This window comes from Anopheles gambiae, chromosome 2, assembly GCF_943734735.2.
Source record: "Anopheles gambiae chromosome 2, idAnoGambNW_F1_1, whole genome shotgun sequence".
Classification (NCBI taxonomy): domain Eukaryota; kingdom Metazoa; phylum Arthropoda; class Insecta; order Diptera; family Culicidae; genus Anopheles; species Anopheles gambiae.
This window is the reverse complement of record NC_064601.1, coordinates 47,910,063-47,934,587: the sequence shown is the minus strand read 5'-3', so window position 1 is coordinate 47,934,587 and position 24,525 is coordinate 47,910,063. Positions and strand designations below refer to the sequence as shown.

Here is a 24,525-nt window from a genome sequence, read left to right as displayed (position 1 = left end):
TGCGCAAAAAAAGTCCAAGTGAATCAGCGGATAAAAATTTTCCTCTAGAATCAACCAAGGTTTGGCTTCTCTGCAGTATTGTTGATGCAGGCTTGAATGTAAGGCTAGCCGGAGTTTGTAAAATTTTCACCACCACCATGCTCTCCGTGTTGCAGAGAAAAATGAAAAGATAGTTTTAAGAATTCATAGGCAGTCGGGTACTATCCGGTTTTTCTCAAGCCCTTTATTTAATCGCATTGTTTGGCTACGCTTTTAACAAAAACGGTAGGGCCGGCACTACCCTTTTCCGAGGTGCCTTGTCTTGTCCAGGGGCAAATCCAGCAAAAGGAAGTGCTACCAAGACAGGCGACGTGTCGGAAAGCAGCAAAGTAGTTATCTCGTAGCACTTACTACTTCCTGGGTATGTGTGTGTGTGTGCGTACAAGGGTTTGTGTATGCTCAAGTATGCTTCAGACCAAAGACCCAAAACTTTGCTGGAAACCACAACACCAACACCGTGAACAAAGACAAGTCGGCGAGCTTTCTATGGGCTGGCAATCGTTTGTCCTACCGACCATTTCGGTCAGCCCGGCACACGGCCCGTTGCGCTGTGGATAACTTTTCCGGAATCTATTTTTCATGTGTTGCGCTGCATTGTTTCCGAATGATACATTTTACAGCTTTTCCGGAGGTTGCAAGAAAGTAGGGTGAAATGTTACATCGTTATATTTATGCAAGTAGCAAAGTGTCGAATGATTGTTCTGTGCATTTTTGTCACAGTGTCTAGGTGTTATAATAAATGTTTATTTGGTTATAGAAGTATAGTTTAATAGTAGACTTGTCGCTTTCCACACCACTAGATAGGATAATAGTGTCATGCGCTTGCTTTGCTTCCTTCTTACTTATCAATATCGTGTGGTACTTATAGCTTGTGGCGGATTAACACGAGACCCTTAGCGGTTACGTGATATAGCCATTCTGAAGTGTTGAGCGAGAAATTGTAATATGAATTGTAAACTAGAGAAGGATTGAAAAGCAAATTTAATTGTTAGCGAGGTTGGATCTCTTTTGCGCGTCCGCTTAGTTTACTTACTGATTCATCCGCTCCTGCCTATAGCCGTTGTGTATGAGAGTTGAAAACCATAAAATGTCTGGAATAAGGCGATTATATTATTCAAAGTCTCCAAAACATAGTACAGCCAAAGAAAATTTACAATAATTAGTATCATTAGTAATTAGTATTCATCTATCAAGTTTCGAAAGCCTTATAGGCCGGCATATCCGCGTAGGACGTTCTGCAAAATAAAAGAAGAAGATTTTCATCTATTTGGCGTTAATATTAGAAGAAGAAGATCTTCATCTATTTGGCGTATCGTTACACGCGAACATGCTGGCTATATAGGCTTTCGAGACTTATTCAGTACCACACAGACGGATAATCAGTATTTGCTATGGAGCGACGGCGTTCGATTCGTTCGAGTGGATGACTGCACCATCGAACCGCTCCACATTTAGAATCAATTTTCCAGAAAAAGTATGAATGTTTGAATAGTTTATAGAGGCTTTGTTTGAATAGTTTTGGCTCCAACGGAGTTCTTTCGCCTTGCAGAAAAAAGTATGGTCATTCTTTAAACGATGTTTTTGTATCGGCTGTGATTTTTATTGATATTGTTATTAAAGATCTGCCGTTAATATAGTTATGTTTAAAAACATGCGCGCCCTAATTTTAGCTGAAATCAAGGTATTTAAGGACGAAACGGCTGTAACACTAAACTTCTTAATCAACATATTTGATGCAATTTCAGATTGAAGTTTTTGTTGTCGGCAATTAGAGAACCTATTAGAGTTTGAACAACTGCTTTAAATATCGCAGAAGAGGCTTTACAATGCACATCGAGATTCAGTTTGTATATAGTTTATTTTTACGATAGTTTTAGTGTTGCCTGTCGCAGAGAAAGAAACAAATCAATACAAAATATTAAACATGTTATTTTGAAAACAGAAATTAGCTTTGAAGCTTTAAATGGCTGATCGTTGATTGTAGTATGGTATTTTTGAAAATACATTGAGGCACCCAAACATTGAGGGAAAATACATTGGATGCATTGAGGCATTTGACCTATAGAGTAGCAACGTAAAAGTGATGTATTTGGTATGTGTCTTAATAATTAAACCAGATTTTATTTACCAGCGCAATCGATGTCTATAACATCTTTAATATGTAAAATTACATGTTTCATAGTTGTGTTCAAATCTATCTCCCTTGTATTTGTAAACGGTTCGCCAACGCTTTTCAAAGTAACTGTAAACCGTACTTTGCTTAGTTTTACGCCTCTGTCAATCAATAACAATGGCAACTTTCCTTTTGTCGCTATTTCGAGCCCAAACCAGCTCAGGTGAAGCATTTTGATATCGTTTGACTGTAATTTTAACGGCTGGTATATCAAGGAGACATACTCCATAAATACAATCATTTTGCTTGTTCGAAGATACCAATGTAGCCCATTTTTGTCCGAAAAAATAATGTTGTGACCAGCGTAAGTTTTGAGATTAGACTTTTCAACTATTACTACTTCTTCTATTACTCCTATACTACTAGCACTATTAATTTTACAACTAATACTATGCAAACATTGCATTTTTTCGAGCAGAACTGAAAACTGGATGTTATGTTATTCAAAAAAGTTAATAAACAAACCAATTTGTAAAAATGTATTTATGTTTTTTACACGCAATGTCGAGAAACAATAAAGTAGAACTCGAGTACGTGTATCATCTTCTACGTTGTCATCCTGTACAATTTTCTGTATCCACAATTTCATAATATAAAACAACTTTCCTGTTACGGCACGATTTTGAAAATAATTGAAAATATAAAATTATCAAAACTATTTGTATACTCAAGCATATTACAATATTCAATGCATATGTTGTCTTCGAAAACTATGTTAACAGCCTTTTAGTAAGAACGGACTGTCTGGCTGTGTGATAGTGATGTAATTCAAACGCTTGTTATGGGTCAAATAACAGTTGTAATACTTAACCCTACTCAATGCAATTTGATAATCAGAAGCAGGCTTAATCAACGGTTTGCCTTTAAATGTATCGCATCGAACGATATGATGTTAAGACTCACTGGCGCTCCCAGACCGTCTATCTTTCGCTGGATCAAAACACCCAGAACTGTTCACGTACCACACTGTCAGCACGTGTTTTCGGTTTGTTGTGTTTATCAGCCAGAGCAACCTTTGTAGTATCGTACGTTAAATGGGGGCTCGTTCATCGCGTGTTGTTTCGAATTTTTCTTTTCGTCGACGTTACATCGATGTGTGCTCTCTCTCTCTCTCACCCTTTGATGGTTGCACCATATTTTTGGCACTCATTACATTACTATAAACATCGACGAGACTCTGCAATGCCGACTATCTTGCATGCCCACCCTGGAGACCACCTGATGCTCAACCGCGATAGGAAGTTCTGCTTCGTCTATCAGCAAATGTACATCGTGACTCGTAACAACACCTGAGCGATGACACTTGAAAATGAAAGTTTGCCGATACAACCGAACGAAACCTCCCAGCACTGACGCTTCTATTTCAGTCCAAGACAGTCCAAAACATTTACAAAGTCCCGTGGATGTAAAAGGTGGGAAGGGTGGGGCGTGCTGCTGGCAAATGGTTGCTGCTGTTCCGGGCGCTAATGGCCTAACGGTATTGACGCGGGCAGGAGGCAATCCGACAGCCGAACACACCCAATGAGTACGACGCGTTGATAATGGAGGATAACGCGGCAGAAGCAAGAGCGAATGCGCGAACGGGGGTGACGAAAAAGAAACGAAAACGGTACACAAAAATACGATACATTCCAGAACAGGTTTGATATAAAAACGGGCGCGGGCTATAGCGGACGCATGAGAGAATTGCTCAGGTCAGTAGGTGTCGCTGGCCAACGGGAGCAGCCACGCGAGCTCGCAGTTCAATCGACATTATGGGACGTGTAGCGATCGTTTCCTCGATGGTAATTCTGGCGGCAGTGATCAGTTCGATCACCAGCTACCAGGTGAAACCGGCCAACTACGCCAAACTGATCGAAAAACAGAAAAAGTTTGACGGTAAGTAATTACGCGAAGAGTTTGTATGGGGAGTGTGATTCGATAGGGTTTCAAAACTAGCACGGGGTAGTTTATATGCGTTTTATTTCGTTTCGGTTCGGCCGGCTGAGCAGAGGCATTCGAGAAGGAGTTCTACGTGGAGCACACGAAATATGTTGAAACGGGCGAGCAGTCCGAGCGACTGCAGGAGATGTTTGAGCATATACGTCAGGAGCCTGACATGTTCCGCATGGAGATGGACAACCATCCGCTGCCGTACCTGACGGCAGAGTGTACGGCGTGTCGTGCCCTGGTCACCACCTATCTCACCTACCGCCGTGTGCTCGGTTGGGATCGGGATCGTATTGCGCTGCAGGCAGCTTCCACCTGTGAAACGCTCAACATTCTTACGCCACCGAACTGCTTGAAGATTGTGAACAAAAACATCGACATTCTGCTGTACATTATCGACAACCGGCCGTCCCTTACCGCGCAGACCATCTGTGGCATCATCTTCCAGTCCGGTACGTGCGTGTTGGAGGATCCGGCCTTCTTGAACTGGTCGATCAATGTGCAACCGGGCGGTCGTCCAATTACCGCGTCCAAGACCTCGCCGAATCGCGGGGCCAGCGACCTGAAAATCATCCACATCACGGACGTGCACTACGATCCACACTATCGCACCGGGTATAATGCGGTGTGTGGTGAGCCGTGCTGCTGTCGAGAAGGCCAGGGCATACCGGCCAACCCAGCCGACGGGGCCGGCGAGTGGGGTGACTACCGAGACTGTGACTCTCCTTGGAAAGCGGTAGAGGATGCAGTGCGAGCTGCCGCCCGGCAGCATCCGGACGCGGCTTACGTCTACTACACCGGGGACATTATCGACCACGGTGTATGGGAGACGACCGTGGCAGGCAACATCGTTTCGATGACCCGTACGTACCAGTTGTTCCGCGATGTGTTTGGCAGCAAACCCGTCTACAACGTGCTCGGCAATCATGAGAACAATCCGACAAACGTGTTCGCCCCAAGCTACATCACGCAGTCGGAGTTCTCCGCCAAATGGTTGTACGACTTTTCGGCCGATCAGTGGTCCACCTGGTTGCCAACGGCATCCCAGCAAACGATCCGGCAGGGAGGCTTCTACACGGTGCTGGTCCGGCCTGGCTTCCGTATCATCGGCATGAACAACAACGATGCGTACACGTTCAACTGGTGGATTCTGTACGATCCGGCTTATCTGCAGGCCCAGCTCCAATGGGTGCACGATACGCTGCTGCAGGCCGAGGCGGCCGGCGAGAAGGTTCACATCCTGGCCCACATTCCCATCGGTGCTGGTACGAGCTATCGCACTTGGGCCCGTCAGTATCGGCGCATTCTGGACCGGTTCTGGGACGTCATTACTGCGCACTTCCACGGCCATACGCATGCGGACGAGTTCAATGTGTTCTACTCGCTTGCAAACCCGCAGCACGCCATCAGCGCCGGATTCAATGGTGGCGGTACTGTACCGTTTAGCAACTACAATCCCAACTACGTGGTGTACTACGTCAATCCACAAACATACGTAAGTCATCACTGGTATATAAAATGGCTTACAATAGGGCATTCAAACTTCATACAATAAGGCATATATTTTCTTCTTAACTTTTTTCTCTTCAAGGATGTGACGGACTTTGAGTCGTGGTACTTTAGCCTGACGGAGGCGAACCAGAACCCGAACCGGAACCCCATCTGGATGCAGCTGTACTCGTTCAGCCGAGACTTCCAGCTATCGAACGTGAGTCCAGCATCGCTTGACGGGCTCGTCCGCCGGTTTGCTTCCAATCCAGCCGAGCTGCGCCGCTACTGGGAGTTCAAGGTGAAGCGAGGAGATCCGTTCATAGCCGCTGGGTGTGATGGCGACTGTCTGCTGAACCATCTCTGCCAGATCGTCACCAACGAGGCAAACGATGACACCAAGTGTAACGCACTCGCTGCCATCTTCCGCAATCTGGACGACGAACTGTTTAACGAGGAAAAGTAATTTGATTTGATTGATGGTGTACAATGTTTTCCCTTAAAGTGGAAGTGTAATAATATTAACCGAAAAAATATAAAGACTGCATTTGCTAATGATGGTTTATTGCTCTGTTTTTGATCTAAAGAATTTATGTCATACTAATCTTTCAAGTTTACAGAACTATGTAGTAACATGTATTTTTATACTTCACTGACTTATTTCACGTTCTATGGGACTTTGCGATTTGTGATCGTCCAAGAAATCATGGATTGAAACACGTTAATCACCTTTTACTGTATTTACGACTATGTGGTTATATTTCCAAAATTGAGATTTGATAGTTGATGATTCAATATAATATATAATCCTGAATAGCAGACATGCTAAAACGTTTTTGAAATAGAATATATTTTGAAAATCACATTATGAACAAACAGATTTTTGACATCGACTGATATCCTTGATCGAGTTTCAAATTATAGAGATATGTGAGTCGATAGTACTATATATCACCCCAGTTTCCAGATGAATGAGAGAGTTTGATAATTGTCGGACCAGGTATTTTAAAGCACCGTGGAAGTCGAAATAAAACTTGATTGTATGTATTCTTTGCTGCGGTTAAAGTAGTGATTTCAAAATATAATTCAATAGTAATAATTAATAATTAGGTTTTGGATGAATATATCTACAAAAATCTAATCTTTTACGTTTAAAACCTCAAACGATAGGATTTCAAATTATTTAATTGATAAACACAATTTCCTGGGGCTGCCCCGTGGTACAGTCGTCAACTCGAACGACTCAACAACATGACCGTCATGGGTTCAAGTCTAGAATGGACTGCCCTCCCGTAGCAAGGATTGACTATTCGGCAGTGTGGTAATGAATGAAGTCTCTAAATCCTGTATAGGCCGGCATGTCCGCGTAGGACGTTACGCCACATAGAAGAAGAAGAAACATAATTTCTAGACATACTGCAAGCTAAAAATTATATCATTATTTGTCAGCGCTGTTGTATGTAAAATTATCGGGGAAAAATCACCAAAAAGATTTATTAGACTGATATTTATCGATTGGTATACTTAATTACCTCTTGCTTTATACAGAATTTGCAACATTTGCAAATATTGTCACACTACGTGACGTAACATATTCACAAAAAGGTTCGAATTCGTACGCTATTCAAATCATCCATTCCAGCATGTTGACTAAAGACTGGACGTATAAACAATCTAGAAACACCTTTCCTCGCTTATTCACCAGTGGGCTTGAATACATTGAATAGATTTCTTTTCTCCATTTTGTACGCTCGCCAACACTGCCCACAGTGTGGAAGTAAGGCGGAGCTCCTTCCGTACCGTTTCCAGTGCAAACGATGCTTTTCCATGAAGGATTGCCTTTCTTTCCAACAGCCAGTTGGGACTCATGGCTCCAACGAAGCAATGGCTTTGCGACACTTTGCTAGTCCCGGGCAGTCCGTGTGCCGAATTCGAAATGGACAAACTTTGTCCAACATTCGCCTAAATTGATGCACATCAAACATTCAAATGAAAGAAAGTTCTGAAAAGGAAAGATGCATCCGTTCTGGTATAGCTTCCGATTTTGCTTTCCGGTGTCGATGGCTGAAGGGCATTGTAGGACGGTGTGGGTCGGACGGACGGCCAACAAATGCTGTAAATCGTGTAAATGTAGTTTATTTTCGTACATAGCCACACATACACACACACACACACACGCGCGCACACATACACACACACACGATCTATTCAACTGTACTGTGGGTCTGTGGAAGCTTTTCGAGGTAGGTTCGTTGAAGAAACCTGGTGGAATATCCTTCGAACTCACACAAACATATCCTTGCTTGTCCACCCTAGTCGCCGATGTCTTCCAACTGAAAGCCCGGTCCAGGCGGAACAGTTGTCGTGCATGTTAAAACAGGACATTGAATCGAATGAATGTTCGTTTGGCAGCAACAGCAACAGTAGCCAAATTCTCAATGTTTTGGGGTTAGTCCCGAGCTAGAGACATCATCAACGGCGCCCAGGTAGGGTATTGGGGTAGAACCAAAGGAAGGAGTGCACGAAACTTTTACTCTTTCCACACAACAGCTGTAGAAATTTGGTTATTCATAAAAGTTTCGTTGTTGTTGCTGCTGCTGTTGCTGATGGTGATCGTGATAGTATTTATGGCTGTGATGTCCGTTTCTTGCCCACACACTCAATCTTGCTCCCCATGAGCAATGGACTGCATCAACTGGCATGCACACGATGCATCTATATTCATTTCCCAAGCAGCTCGTCACCACAGTGCATCAAGATGTGCATCAGGAGCATCAACAGCATCAGCAGCAACAATGTTGAATGGCATGCTTCGTCTCGCATCGCTTTATTTATTTTTCTATTATCCTTGCATGGGTGAGCAACGCTGAATGTCCTAGACGCACTTCTAGGACGCTTATTTGACGCGTTAGTCATCGGTTAGGTAAATTGTTACGCAGCACGGCGCCTTTCAACTTCTTTGCACGACGCAGGGTTCGAGATTGTTATCAGAAGGGGTGGGCGGTTATTTTATTTGCATTTATATATGCTTGTATGAGCGTGTGACACGACTGGCGGAGGCAATTCTTTTTCGCTCTAAAGCATCGTGACCAATGGAAAAGTGTCATCATCGTTACTATCTTTTAATTTCTTGTCACTTGTACCCGTACCCGTCGCCCAGCGCTCGGTCATCATTGCGCTGATAAAGAGCACCATTGGCACAAGACACAGGACCCCATGGCGGTGGTGTGCCATTTGGGAAGCAATTTAGCAACATACCCACACACAGAACCAAACCGAGTAAGGCACAGCGCTACGTCAGCTATCCAACTGTCCCGTAGGAACGAACGTGTCGATGTGGCTCATAAGAGTTTATTTTCTCCACCGCTTTCAACTCCCAGCTCGACATTCCCAGGATCTTGAGCGACGCAACAGAATGGCCCTCCCCGTAAACACACCCACCCGTTCTCGCCATCCCTTTGGCCCTTGGTACAAGGATGCTTATGAAGCTGCATGCAGCAAAATGGTAGACAGTACCAGTAGAGACTTCTTCACCGATGGGGTTTGTCTTTAAGCTATTGTTCTTTGTCATTTTTAGCTGATCTCCAACACCTTCCCTCCCTGTGAAACCATGGGTATGGCCTCGGATGGCATTTTCACCCCGCTCACCACGCATCCGGCCGGACGGCGTGCGCGGTCCAAGGGGTGCCTTTGCAAAGTTTTCTCGCCCGAATGCTATGGGAGAGCTCTTGAAATGTTCCTTGTACGTTCAATTTCTGCTACCACGCCGTCCGCTGTACAGTGCTTCCCTTTGACCGACTGCCCCGTGCGGCAGGCAGGCAGGCAGGCTGGCAAATGGTAGCCCGACCTGTTCGAAGAAGGATCGCTCGGTACGGTACCGGCACACGCTGGCAAGTCGCTTCCTGCACCGGACAGTGTCCGAGAAAACAACATCAACAACAGCAACAGCATCATCACCCTTGCCGAACGTAAAGGAATAATGTATGGAAATGAAACTCGAAGCCCGAATCTGCATAATTTCGAAGTTTGAATCATCGTCGTAAACAACCCAAGTTGCCCGAGAAGCTCACCCTGTGTGTCGGACGTTGTCTGTGCTTGTGTTTGTGTATATGTGTGGTTGTTATAGTTGTTTTCGTCAGTCCATTTACAAGACAGTAGGTTTGATCGTTGTTTAATTTTTGTAACCATCGATAAGCACAGTTGAGATGAGCTACAGTAGTACGAGGAATAACAAGTGATACATGAACGATTAAGGAGGTTTACAAATAATAGCAAGATTATTATTTATGTGTTATTTACTATTCATATTCATATAAAAAAAGATTATTTTGTACCATAAAATTGGATTAAACTTTGCTTTATCTTGAATAAAATCTGTACTGAATATCGTATTGGAAATTGGGACTTAAATGGACACTTTAACCATGGTTAATGGAATGAATGCGATCTAAACTAACTAGTTCAAAGAACAGTTTCTTTACTTGAAACAACAATACATCCTGAAGGTTCCTAATGAATTAAAAAATTCACTGAAGAAATAATGTTACCATTTGCCGATAAATAAACAAGTCGAATATTGCTAATGAAATGCTATAATTTGTAAACGCATTAATGATTATTTTAAATATTTTATTGAATGAATATTTTGTATGTATCACAGTTTTCAAATGTGCTGTTAAATTTTCTTGTACTAACGACCATGTGGTGTCACACGGTATTTTCTTTTTGTTATTTGGTATTATGTGGGGCATAAACTTGGACTTGCTTGTATTAAAGCATTGCATTGAAAGGTAATGATGAAATCCCCCACATCAAATGGAATGTTATGCGGTTTTTGTTCAAACAAATGGTTAACATATGCTAATTAGTTTGAGATGAATTTAATCAATATTGTTTTAAAAAAACATATCAATATTATTATTGTAAATCGCCACCGTTATCTGCAACACTTGAAGGCAATCAAGAGTTATTACTTAAAAGTCTTAAACGAACAGTAGATCACCAAACCGAAGAAGTCAAAACATCTTGCCGAAATCTTTGAGCTACCTCAACACGTAAAGAGAACAACGACAGTTGAATGAAATGCTAGCCATTGAACGACTTAGATTCATGAACGACTTAGATTCTTATATACACAGCAAAGAGGACGAGGTAACCACCCTCGAAGAGACACGTTCGTTGTGGTGCAAGGGGAACGGACTTATGTACTTTGTTCTTTTCTCCTCTTTTCAATACCCAATCATGGATTGAAATAGGGGAAGTAAAGTGTCACTGTTAGTTTTTTGCGTTCTATCTTCCACGGACCTCCAGTACGTTTCAAAACGAACACCTAACTTTGGCAGCTAGTCATTCATAGAGGGCACCACTAGCGAAATGAGCTTTTTTACGGCGAAAGCACAAACGAGTCAATTGGATTTGTTCAGCTTTCGGTACCGGAGAAAACACAGGATGCTGGATGAAGGAATTGAATTTTAAATTGAATTTTGAATTTAAATTGTTGAGCGGTTAATTGTTTGTGTTTTCAATTTGAGAAGTATTATTAAAAATGTATGTTTCATTGTTTAAATGTTTGATTTTATTTTTATTTTCACATTTCTATATTTTTCTTAATACATCGTGTAGCAAATGCATTTGCACAACTCTTTTTTTATTATTTTCAACGTCGTCGGTACTAATCAAAGCTGTTCAAATCATTGTCAGCCTCACAGTGTAGCACTGTTTTCCTGTTTTATGTAAAACGCGCCCCTCGACTAGGCGTGAGATTGTGCGTTTCGTTCGCATCGCAAAACCACTCAACGGTACGGCATAGTTTTTAATCGCGAACCAGTTAAACTAGTTTTTTGATATCAAAACTAGTCCGCGCATCCGCACCCCAAACGCTTTTTCTTGCATTAATTCGCAATCGCAACCTACTGGTCGAAAAAATAGGCTTGCTTGCATCTGCTTTTTTATACGCATCCGTCGCGTTTGACGCGGCACGTGGTGGACGGAAAAATAGTTTGCATGCGTGTCGTTTTTTGTTTAATCACCTTTTCCGCTACATCCTTTCCCCGCCGTTTCTAAGCAGTCTCGCACGCACTCACCTGCTCGTCACCCCATTTTCCACACGTCACGCTGCAGTTTCTTCTTGCTGGTCAATTCCAACCGTACGCGCGCGTGTTTTAAAATATATAGCGGTGGCGATTGTTATTTTTATCTTGAAGTGCATAAATTTATTACCGGCACATCTGGTCCTGGCATTCGGTGCACTCGGCCTGTTGAAGGCTACCTACCTAGGCCACAGGGAGCGGTGTAAAGGACAGTAACTGACCAGCAGTACTGTAGGCCTCGGCAGCGCAATAGTTTGCACAAAATTTATTTCCCACATTTTAGTGAGTGATTTCGTGTCGTTTCAATCGAGCCAGGGACTCACAGAGCCGCCGTGAGAAGAGAAATTCATTGGCCAGCTGGCGCCCCAAAACGCCTGCCTGCCTCCATGACGAGGAAATGGCGTCCACGGTGGTGTTCGTTGGAATCGGGCCACCACCAACACAAAGCGACCATGATGAAGTGTTCTGAGCACGATGCCACGCAGGCGCTCTTAGTAAGGCCGAGAAAATCGATATGTCCCGTACAGCCGCGTGCCGAGCCAGTGCGTTGCCGGAGAACGTCGTTTACCATCTTGTTCTTTGCTTAGTCCCCGGCAGGAGACACCGTTGGACTGGTCTGTACCACCATCGTTGCCAAAATGGAATCAGCTCCCGCACAGTGAGCAGTGTGCGTAAGCGAGATGGGCATTTCTTTCCAAGAGCCCAACCGGGATGGAAGATATCGCTTTCTTGGTGCGGATTTACCAAACGACTGGCAGGGTTCTCCTTGCACGAAGAGGCTGAAGTGTGCGTACAACAAAGAGCATGAGCGCAGTCTCATAATATTCCGAACAAGGTTTTTTTTATTTATCTAAATTTAATGTTTAAGCGATAGCGTACAGTGTGTGTGTGTGGGAGCAGATTTTTTTTACCTCTCTATAGCACAAACACACTGAAACGAGTTTTGGATTTCCCTTCTAGTCACTCCGGTCAAACACTTGTCCGGCAAGAGTGCAAGGCAGCAATACGAGGAGTTTGACTGTCGGAGCGTCCGGAAGAGACGAACCCTTGCGCTGTTGTTCTGATTCTGGGAGGAAATACAAACATGTTAAGCCCTCATCCTCCGTCCATCTCTCGTGTGGGGTGATTTTTTTAATCAACTCTCTTGTAAGTTTTTTGTTATACCAGGACAGGGACGATTTTTTTAAACAACTAGCAAACAAATCTATTCACGGATGGTTTGGGACGATAAACAAAAAAATCAGGGTGGGTTATTATGTAGCTAGAGATGAGGCACAAAATACATAGTCTCTGGGTACGCATTTTTTGTTGTTGTTGAATATTTTAGCTCAGACAGTAACCAAATAGCATTAGAAATATGCGAGCAAATTTCGTTGATTAGAGCTACTTGTTATGGAATTTTGTTGAAAGGAGATATGATGCTGAATTATTATGTTGGTTGGAAAAGTAAGCTATTTCAATATTGGGTTCATTTAATGTTTTATTAATATCTTATTACAATTTTCAATTAATAAATAAATTACACATGATGAATTGCCTCAGGGTCCTTAAGGATACCATGAAGGGGATGGTTGTAGAAATGGCCTGTGTAATTCATAATTATGCACACATTTTATCTGACATTTCACACATTGCTGCGCTTCTGGATGTGTCCGTCCAGACTCATTATTTCCCCTATTCCGCACTATCATTGTCAAACGACCCTTTCTGTCTTATTTTGGGACCCCTCGTCCATCCCATAGCTGGACGTATTGCAAGATCCACTTCTAAACCATTCTATTTCAGTGACCTCTACGGGTCACAGTCCGTTCACCTGGGTGCTTGAAGTACCCTCTCCCCGGGATGTGTTCACTCTTCGACCGGTCAATCATGTTATCGCCACTGCCCAAAAGTGCTCGAGTATGCTTTCCCAACGCACAGGACACTCAGGAATCAACCGCAGCGACCGGGTGAGGTTATCGGGTTACAAAACCGAGCAGCTTAATTGTGTAATAATGATACGTGTAATAGGGATGATAATGTTAAGCCTATTTGTCGATGTGTTTATTTAATTTGTTTACAGCTTGTTGGAGTGTGTCATAATAGGTTACACTTTGTGTCGAACCAAACCGACCCGCCGCAAATCCAGACCGGTGCCGGTCGGCGGTGGTCGTGGGCGTACGCTGGGCTTTAGCGGTCAACGGACAATACACAATTTGTCACACTGTTTCACAGGTGTCACGGAAGTCATCCTTCTCATCGTAACCGTATGCAACGCCGTATGGGGAAACTGCTGTTCGATGAGATTCGTGACTCGGGGCAACAGGCACGCGTTGAGAAGAGAGTAAATGAACAAAGCGGGGGGGGGGGAGAGACAGAGCGACTATGTGTGATAGAGAGAGAGGAAATGATGGACGAGGACGAGAATTTCACAGAGCCCTGTGGCTGTGGTGATGCTCAATCAATTATTGCTGGTTTCGGAGTGTTTGCTGCTGGATTCGTGACGGCGAATTGATTTCTTCCCTTTGCTGTGTCGATCGTATGTAAATCACTGCATAGAAACGATCTAATTTGGGAGATGGGATGCAATTGGGATGCACTGATATTGGGATACGTCACAGTCAAACCGTTTGTCAACCACTTGTCGAAAATACGCTTACTGAACGGAACGTTATTCAATGATTCAATAATTGGATTGTGTTTCCTTTTGTACTGCATGTTTGTTCCGCGGTTGGTGCCTAGTTTTTGCACATCAGATGTAAAACAAAGTAGCGCATTTTTACATAAAAATGTGCCAATCTTCAAACCCGATTGGCTCAATCGTGCTTGTTACAAAACAAAAGAAAGGAATACGAAAAACTGTAGCACACACAAAGACAATGCACCAAATGTACCATTGCTCCTTTTCTATGCATTTGCAACAGTGACAGCTTTCGGAATAATATGACGCAAGAAGGCGGAATAAAACTGTCAGTGAGAATGATTGACTTAAATTAAAATTAAATAAAACGTATCCCATGGGTGTCCAGGCTTCTAGATTGTGTTTTTTGCGTCCAGAGAGCAGACGTGCAGAGCTGTTTTACTGCTCAAGCACACCGAATGCTACAACAATGCGAACGAGTGCAGCGGTGCAAACGAAATAGCAGAGCAAGCGTCTTTTGCGACCTACTTGCAGTCCGCTGGAAATGCGACCGTCCTACAACCATCAACCGTCGTGGAATTCTCTGAAGAATGCTGTGCGATGATAAATGGAAAGCAACGTGAGGCTGTGCCCGCTGCTGACGGTGACTTATGCGAGATTCGCCTTGTGGCAAGCCTGCCACATCCGAAGGACGACAACTGACGCGCCATGAGGAATGGTCAGTCGGGAAAATATTGCTCTGTGCACTGTGCTTGGCCTTGGTCGGTTGGTCTTGCTGGATGATTTTTCTTTCACCATTCCTTTCCTTGTCCAGTGGTCCAACCATCAACGTGCATTCGTGTATGCTTCGAAGCGTACCGAACAAAGACAGCAACCAGAGCACTTCGTAAGGAAGGTACCAACGCCATCCCTTTCTTCCTTTGTCCCGATGGTGGTTATTTTTTTTAAAATTTGCATTACACTTCCTCCGCCTGCGAGGGTAAAACATCCATTGTTTATGAGAATTCATTTTGATTTACGAAGACGTACTGTGGCAAACGGGGAAAGTAAAACGCCACGGGATATGGTTGCCGCTGTGTGTGCCGCACTTTCCCATGAAATGTGTCGCAAATGAGTGAACGTGAGTGAAGAAAAATTATGACAATGACTGCATTCTCCTGTGATTCTTCTTCGAGGGTGGCAGATTAATCCTGCTCGATGGCCGATGGGATTGGTAAGAGAACGGGTCAGTGTGTGTCGTTTTATGGGAAGTAGTATGCTACTAGTTTCGGTTGCGATACCGCTGTGCAGCTACAATGTATTTATGCGATAACGAAGCTTCTGCGATGATAAAAGCATACAGTAGAGAATAAAAGCATGGAACTGCAACGGGAGGTAGCATAGCTATCACTGACATGTTTTATAATCCCATTAAAATGTCAATCATTTGTCATAAAAAAACTATGCGTACCATACACCAAAATTCCAAGCAAATCTGAGCGAAAAATCAATACGATTCTGTACCAGTTTGAAAATCAATTTGAATTTTCACGAACTCTTACAATTCGTTGAATTTGGAGTATGTAAGTCCAGATCGTTTGTGAAATTTTATGTTAATTTTTGTTTTTTTTTTATGTTTTGCTGTTTTGTTTTTTTTGCATAATTTTAACATGTTTTATTCATGTAGATCGACCATTTTGTATGATAGCATATTCTATTATTTAGTGTACAGAAACAGAACAGTTCAATTTCATCCACGCACTCATAGTTCATCGTCAATACGAATCAATACGATACCATCAAAAAATCAATACGATTGCAACACAACAAACACTGAATTTTAATTTAAATTATTAAACAAAAACAATTATTTTTAAGTTTAGTGCAAGGCAACGTCCATCTAATTCGTTGGAAATCAATGCTTTTTTAAAACATTATATTTAGTATTTCTCATTCATACAAAAAATCATATTGTTTCAAGAACTTGTGCAAATATTCACCATAGACGAATAGATGAAATGCACTATCTTCTATTTTTTACATAAAACATAGTAGCAGCATGTCTTCGAAAGACGATGGAAGTAACCTAAGTTCTAAAAGCAAATATTTATTTTTGAATTAGATATTTGTTACTCGAAAAATGATTCAATAATAAACAGAAATACGTTTCAGTTCTGTGTACAGACTATAATTTATGTTAGAACAAAGAATACAAATTGTTAATATAGGAAGAAAAAAATATACCGCAAAAAACATACACACACATTTTGCAATATGTTCCTAAGGTAATAAAAACAAACTCAATAAAGGCAACTACAAATTTTACAAAACATGTGAAACGTTTATTATATTTTGTAACAAACAGGATGTCCATTAGACATAATCAAAGCATAGCATTCAACCAAGAAGCATACAATTTTTAGTAAAGTTAGCAAGCCATTTAATAAGGTTAAATATCAAAACTGCTCATTCTGCTTGTCTGGCAACATTTTACTATAAAGCTTATCAAATTTTTGAGACCAATCTTCTCGTAAACACAGCTCATCGCTGGTACACCGTAGAAACAATAATTGCCAGCCGAAACGTGATCAAATTGGAGGTAACACTATTGCATGTGTGTGCATGTGTTTGTGTGTGTTTGCCGGACCGGTACCTGCAGTATACACAAAACACCACTCTTCATCCACGATAGTATCACATTCCGTGCCCGTGGGCTATGACTGAAGCTAAAACTTGTTTTAATTAAAATATTTTAATATTTAGCCATCCAAATGGGTCTGAATGCGGCTTCCGGTGAAAGCATTATCCCATCGCACCGGCCACAACTTTCGTGCCAGCGATGTTACGCGAGTGATAACGGGGGGCGGGCTCGCCATTACCGGCGTCAAGAAGGGCGGGTAAATAGTGCTGAGCACCGCCTCCTCCCCCCCCTCCCTCCCCCATATCCGGAGCATCTCTATTCAGCATCAGCTCGAAACTCGCTGCTTGTTGGGAATTAAAAAGTTTAAACTTTGCTGCATCCAAACCAGCCATATGAAAGGATACCGATTGGGCTTTGGGATGGTGTTGTGTGTTTGTGGTTTTCTAAAAAGTTCACCATTAGTGAGCGAGCGCACTCATTCAAACACACACAGGCACATACACTCACACATCCACTTGCACAGAGGGCGTATCGTACTGGTGCAGAGAAAATGTCGGAAAAACGTAAGGAATGGAGCTTGGTGCGACGGAAATAAAATTAAAACAGCAATGGTGTGTGTTTTTTTATTTATTTTTTTCCTAGAAGCAAACAGACCAAACAAGAATTCCACAGAAGCGGGACTGAACCAAACGATGAGGCAAATGGACATTAATTGTACTGGTGCAGAAGTTGAATTAAAATAATAACCAAAAACTGAATTTTCTGCCAGCCGCTGTTTTCACCGGCACGAAACAACAAAATGAAACTCTGTAACAGCAAAGTTTCTATTCAATTGCAAATTTACTTCCCATACAAGGATGCGCTGGAGCGGGCAAGCTTTCCCGGTTTCGCAATGGCGATGCGCAGTGCGCCTTGGAAGTCATTACGGGGGCAGCGAAGCAGTTCGTTTTTTTGCAATGGTAGTACACAAATTTGGAGCGTACCAGACAATGTAATGCACGAACGTAGCATTATAATCGAGTTTGTATTAAATGAGAAGAAAACCGGTAAAAGAAAGCACATCAGCAACGAGGGGGCCTATTGTTATCTGAGCTTCATATGGAAATGAGCTGTAGAATAAATGGAAAGCAAACGTTGATGGAAGGCAGTAAGTGTAAAGATACAATTGCAAATGTACTTTTTTAATTGTTCACTTAACTTTATCGTACGTAAAATTGTAATGTACTTTATAAGGCAGCATCTCGACAACACCGGCCAGCTAACAGAGGCAAGGAAAAGTTTTTCGTAAATGTTAAAAGCAATAAAAACTCGGCACGAATAATATAAACTAAGAAAAAACGAGCCTCATTCCTATGCCCTTTACAAACCTTTCTTACCTCCGCTTCTTGTTCAGATAAACGAGACAGCGTTCCCATGTTTTCGGTAGAGAAAAACGAATCAGTTATGAAGTTAAAATGGGATAACTCGGATTTGGCAAAAACGTACTCTCGACCAAGGACCAAGCCTTGGAATTACCACATTTTAAAAAGTTAGTTTATTTTTGGCATCTCCTGCATGCGGAACGAGTTTTCCCTGCTACTGTCCTGCGCTTTTATGCTTTTTTGTGAGAGTGTGGTTTAAGCACCGACTCCCATTAGAACGTCAGACAAAGATTCAACCAAAAATAATGATACGATGTCAAAATGGGGGCTTCCTTGCCGGAGAGAAACGAAACGTTGCTCGGTGCTGTAGTGGCTGGCTTTCGTAAAGTCACGAGATATGAGAAACGATTAGAAAAGATAACAAAGTTAAAAGTTTTATTTAATACCTCTGGTTAGCTTTTAGCACGTCTCTCTTTCCATTGTCCGTATTATTTTTCCGTTGCCTTCTGGTGTTCCGCGGAGTGTTGAACAAAAATACACTAGATAGAAGGCTACGAATCAGGAAGCACTCTTATTTTTTGTAATAAAAAGCGACAAAGGTGTCATAGATCACGTACTTTTGGTAAAAGTTTTATAAAATATCGCTTAACATTACAGTGTGCCTTAAATCTAGCCTTGAGGAACATATTTATTTGTTAGCTCTGAGTGTCAATTAAGTTGAGTGGTTGTTAGTGACTCAATAGAGACATTGAATACAGGGTTTTCAAGGATTATGTAGGAGTAACACGTTCAGCGAGTTGCTCGAATCATCTCGGACGTACGTAAACAAATATTTTTGGGAAAACAAAATGCAGATTTTAACTAATTCATGTATTACAATGTTATACGAAATGGTAATGGTACAAATTTAAGAATGAAAATTTCCACTGTGAAAAAAAAACAAACGAGAGTTCAAAGGAAACCTTAAACATGTCAACGGCTATTTCCAAACAATTTAATGTCTCACTGAAAGAGTCTGTTATATACACGAACAAACCTCGCTGATCATACAAATATAATCCTCTAAACCTCTGGTACTACCCATCTCGAGAAATATGTTCATCCTAAAATAGATTTAAAAGTTATTCTGAAAGATGGAGACGCATGGTGCCTGGAGAAATTTATTTATCTGCAAGACCTGATAGATACTAAAAATACATTACAGTATTTATTTACGATAAGATTTTTGGACAATTTGATCCATTCAAAAATACTCTTATTCGATAATATTCATATATTTTTACGTATCAAAAAATGTATGTATATTGGCTCACTGAGTTCATGGTACAGATGTATATAATTTGTATATTGACATTATTTTGTTTTTCATTTTCCTTCTTGTAAGAACGGCATACGTTAGACGTATCATTGTTGACATAGCTTGTATTGTTTGTAAAGTTAATTTTTTACGTCATTTATACTGTCGCTTTTATCATTTGATTCGCTTAATTCACTAAAGGTGTTTAAGCATTTTTAAGCTATTTTCAGCACAAAAAACGCAAAAAATATTATAAAATTAATTTGAATTTCTGTTTATTTTTTTCATTGCATATATAACAAGCTTGCAAAAAAGCTTAAAATTGAGCACAATTTGCTCACACATCATAATTTGGCTAGAGTATACGACTTAGAACGACTACCACTAGTTCCATTGGCTCATATTGTTATGGTTTTTACAGTAGTCTAATTGACCTAAACAGATATTATTGTTTATTTAAATGTAGCTCGCAGGAGGCACATTTGTCCATGTAATTATAGGTGTACCATCAATTATTAGAGTTCAAATGAAGGTGTTTTTTTGTATAAATTTCCTTAAGTATATCACACAATGTATGATAACCTCACAATGTTACAACCATATCGATGCTCAGAAAGATTATCGATGTGATTATACCATCATGTTAAGTCTAGCTTAAGTACTGGCAAAGATATTTGCTAAAAACTGAGAAAATTTTGAGCATTGTAATATGTTGGTAAACATATAATGTATATTTGATTTCTTCATTTCCCCTTTTTGTTATTATAAAACTATATTGTGTGTCATTAAAAACAAATCAATAAGTTATTCTCCACAGTTAAGGACTCGTTAGATGAATCACGGAATATCCTTTAAGTGTAGTCGTCTTTCCTTTTTTTTGGCTCAACAACCGTTGTCGGTCAAGGCCTGCATGTACCACTTGTGGGGTTGGATATCATTGACTTAAGGATTCCCCCTCCCCCATGTTTTAAAATATGTTATAAATAATAAATAGTCATTTAACCACATGGATCATTAGCAAAGATTCGCTTGAAACTTGTTTAAATCATTAGCTGCTTTACTACACCATATGAGTTTATCAAATGGTTAAACATAGTACATTCTTTTTTACCTGACTTTACCCTGCCTGTATTGTTGTAGTTAGTCATTGAAAATCACACCAATCAATCTCACCTACCATGTTGCTCATTTCAGTCAACTGCAACAAACTCTCTCCTTTCCCGATGCTTGATTAGACGATCCCAACGGATCCAGAAAACTGATACGCTTGACTACCAACTACAAAGTATCGAGAACATCAATATCCCAAGCACCCGAGTGTAGCTCGTTATTGAGTTAACCGGAAGAGATTGGATCAACTTAATTGCACTTACCACCGCGTACGTCTTGTGCTGCGATTTTCCTATCCTATCAGCCCCGGAGACACTCTGGTTTTATGTCCACAGTTTTGATGCTTCGAGATTTTTTCCGTATTCCTCCGCACAATATATATGAGTGATTGCTTGTACAAATGTATGTGTGTGTATGTAGATGTGTGCATCAGGCGATGCATTTTTTACATCTTTCCAGTGTTTTGTAATTTTCTCGTCATCAGCATCATCATCATCGCAACTACTATCATACAGCTCTTGGATGGATCGATTGTGAGCAGTCTGGTTTATTGGATGCCTCTAGCTAATATGTGTACACCATGTTTCGGACGGTGTGGGGTGTGGTAGCACGGTTTGTCTCGTTGTCGTCATCCTTGTCAGCTGCAATGCAATTGCAGCATAAAAGATAATGCAATTTAGGCGTACACGTCGGATTACAAATGGAAATTAACTGCATCCAATGGTTCGCCATCCGTCAGGAAGGAAGCGTCACCGAATGGTATGCTCCAAATGCGGCTACAACAAAGCAAAAAGAACAAAGCACTAAGACAGCAAGCCGTCCGAGCTTTGGGACGAACATCGCGTTTCGGCACGGATTGTACATCCTCGCCGCGTTCGCACCGAATGCACCGAACACAAGTGAAGCAGCAACGATCATATCGCTAAACTGTCCATTCAGCAAATAGTCAAAAACTCTTTCCTGTCACGCTTCGAATGATGACGGTGTTGCCTCGTTGCGCTATCCAATCCACGAGCCGTGTTCCCCTGACCGAAACACCGTTGACCGTTTTCTTTTTTTTGCTCACCTTTCCCTTCCGGGCAAATCTGTTTTTCCCTTTCCGCCTTTGTTGCACTTTAATGGTGCAGTCCGGTTCCGTTTCCGTGCTGCAGTTCGCGCGGCCCATGGAACGATGGGCAGCACGAAGTTTGGTGACGAATTACGCGTCGTCAGATGAATGCACTCTGCCTGTCTGGAGTGTGCATGGATGAATGTTTTGGATATGGGGCTCATTTTTCACCATTTTTATTGGTTCTTACTGACAAGCTTGTGACAGGAATGTTGAAGTGAAATAAGATTCTTCTCGCAGGTCTTGCAAGTAAAAAAAGGGAACAATCGAAAGTAGATAAGCAATAGTTTTAAGTTGAATTCTCAAATTTTCACACAATTTACAACAAAATTTTACTCTTATTTCCACTATATCAATCAAGAGTCTTGTAGTCTATCCAATGCTTTAAAATATTCTTCCATTACTCATGGTGAATCTTTATTTTCATCGCTAGGAAGTTCGCCTGCAAGAACAATGCCTCCAGGTGCAGGTGCATCGAACTCGAACAAAGCATGAAGCGTTCTTTTATTACATTTATGCTTAATTTCTCGTCAAAAAAATAGGAAAAAAGCCAAATCCGTCGATAGTCCTGGACTGGTGTTCCCGATGCGTTTCGGAGCGAATGCGCCTCGAAGCCTTTCCGGCCGAAACGATGGCGAAGGACCGTAAGAATACTCAATTGTATCCAATTCAAGTACCCCCGAAGTGTACATCGAAATGAACTTGCGCTACGTACGGGAACGCACTACACTCCCCTCTTTATGTATGCGTGTGTGTTCCACTAACGCGCGACGCTAGACATTTTCCACCCACGGATGCGTTTTGGCCCGGAGGCCCTGGTTGGTGTCCCAAGAACGGTGGGATGATTTCCGAATGGTTGCATTCCTTACGTCTGCTGGCCGGGACGGTTGCAGCATGGCAGGATTGAATGCACAAAGTGCACAGTGCACCAGTACGACGACCACTTGACAAACTCGCGCTACGACACAAGCGTACGGCAACGTGGGCCCTCGCGGGCGCGCGGTGTGTTTGCTTCGACTCTTGTATTTGCCTTGTGGCAGACCGAACATTCAGATTGCTTGGGGTCTGCCGCAAACGGAACCGCTCCGGGTGCATCCAGTGTGCATTTGGACATCTATTCCGTACTGGCCGCCTCTCGCCCCGCTTCCTTACCAGTCCTCATGCACTTGAACAATAGCCTGCTGGGAGTGGGTGACGAATTGATCATCGAATCTTTGCCCGACGCAGCCTGAGCGCTGCCGGTTCGTGTTAGAGGATTTTGGTGGTACGTTGTTGTTTTTTTTTCACTTTTATTGTTATCAAGTCTAGTTTATATCGCTCGAAAATTGGAAACGGACTTTTTTAGTCTTCGCTTTTTAAAAGTCTGTTTTTATTTTATTTAGTTATTTCGTAACGCACGTAGCGAGCAGAGCGGTGTGGGTAGGCTGGTACCATGGTCCGTCTCGCTCCATTTGTTCAAGTGTCTAGCTGTATTGCATAAACACACATACACACACATACATACACATACATATAACAAAACACATACACGGTACCGAGGTTCCGATTGGAAATTGCGCGCTTTCACCGAAAAATCTATTTCTAGATTGATAAAAAAACGAGTCCCGATCGCACCCATTATCCCAAGGGCTTTAATATGTTTTTGATGATGAACACTGCGATAGTGCACCATTCTGCATACGGTGCGTTGTGGTGCATCAATGTGCGAATAAATGCACTGAGCGCTGTTGTATCACCAGGGAGGGAAAGGAAAGCGTGAGGAAAATTGATGGATAGTTGACAAAAAGTTGAACAAAAAAAAGGAAGCGAGAAAAATAGCAACAAGAACCAAGGCATTGTACGCGGATAATAGACCGCTACTGCGAAACCAGAAGAGAGTAGGATACGCGAGGAGTGGTGGAAGGAAGAGGATAGAAGAGGGCTCCGGTTCCTCAATTGCAGTCTAGCGCTAAACACTGGGCACAATGATGTTTTTCAGGTTTACACACTGTTCGCGCTCGGCGTGTTGCGGATGCGGAAAAAGTGGTGCAGCCTGGTGAGTCTGTGTGGTGTCTTCTGAAGTGCACGGCACAAGTTGACGGACCTGTGTTTTACGATTTTTGCACATAATAGGTAACGCAGCAATATACTGTTCCGTTCACGTTACTGTATAGCTGGGGTAGGAATGCAGTTGAAAAAATATAAAACAAAGTGCTAAGGGTTACATTAATGCTTACATTTTTATTCAAATTAAAACTAGTTCAAAAAATAAAGTTATACAAATAATTTACGGCATAATGGCGAAATGCTGATGAATGCATGCGGTGGTCCAATTTAATCAGGCATTTTGATCGGGCAATCAGGTTTGTTGTGACGCTTTCATAGGGCCTTGATTTATCTTTTTGTGAGTGTAAATAGGGTTAGTAAATTAACTTATTAGAAAATTAGTACGAAAATTCAGAAATTCTTACATGTTACATTAACATCTTTTTAATATTTTAAATCTTGGCATGAATTCTTTGTATCCTTGTAAATTAAGTTAATAGCAACGATTTTCTTGCCAATAAATTTATCGAAATAAATAAATAAATAAAACAAATAAACATATCAGAAAAAAAAATAATTCGTATTTTTAAATGAAAAAAATATTTAAAATCATATAATGAAACCAAATATAAATGTTTTTAAGCAAATAACAAAGTTATGTTTAGC

General features: G+C 41.7%; 1 protein-coding gene across 1 annotated transcript; it reads left to right on the top strand.

Annotated features, from left to right (window-relative positions):
* Positions 1-3,882: 3,882 nt before the first annotated feature.
* LOC1270896 (sphingomyelin phosphodiesterase) lies at positions 3,883-6,184 on the top strand. Its single transcript, XM_309607.6, has 3 exons — positions 3,883-4,090; positions 4,204-5,636; positions 5,733-6,184. Exons 1-3 carry the CDS (start codon positions 3,967-3,969, stop codon positions 6,093-6,095), a joined length of 1,920 nt encoding a protein of 639 aa, XP_309607.4. The 5' UTR covers positions 3,883-3,966; the 3' UTR covers positions 6,096-6,184.
* Positions 6,185-24,525: the final 18,341 nt, after the last annotated feature.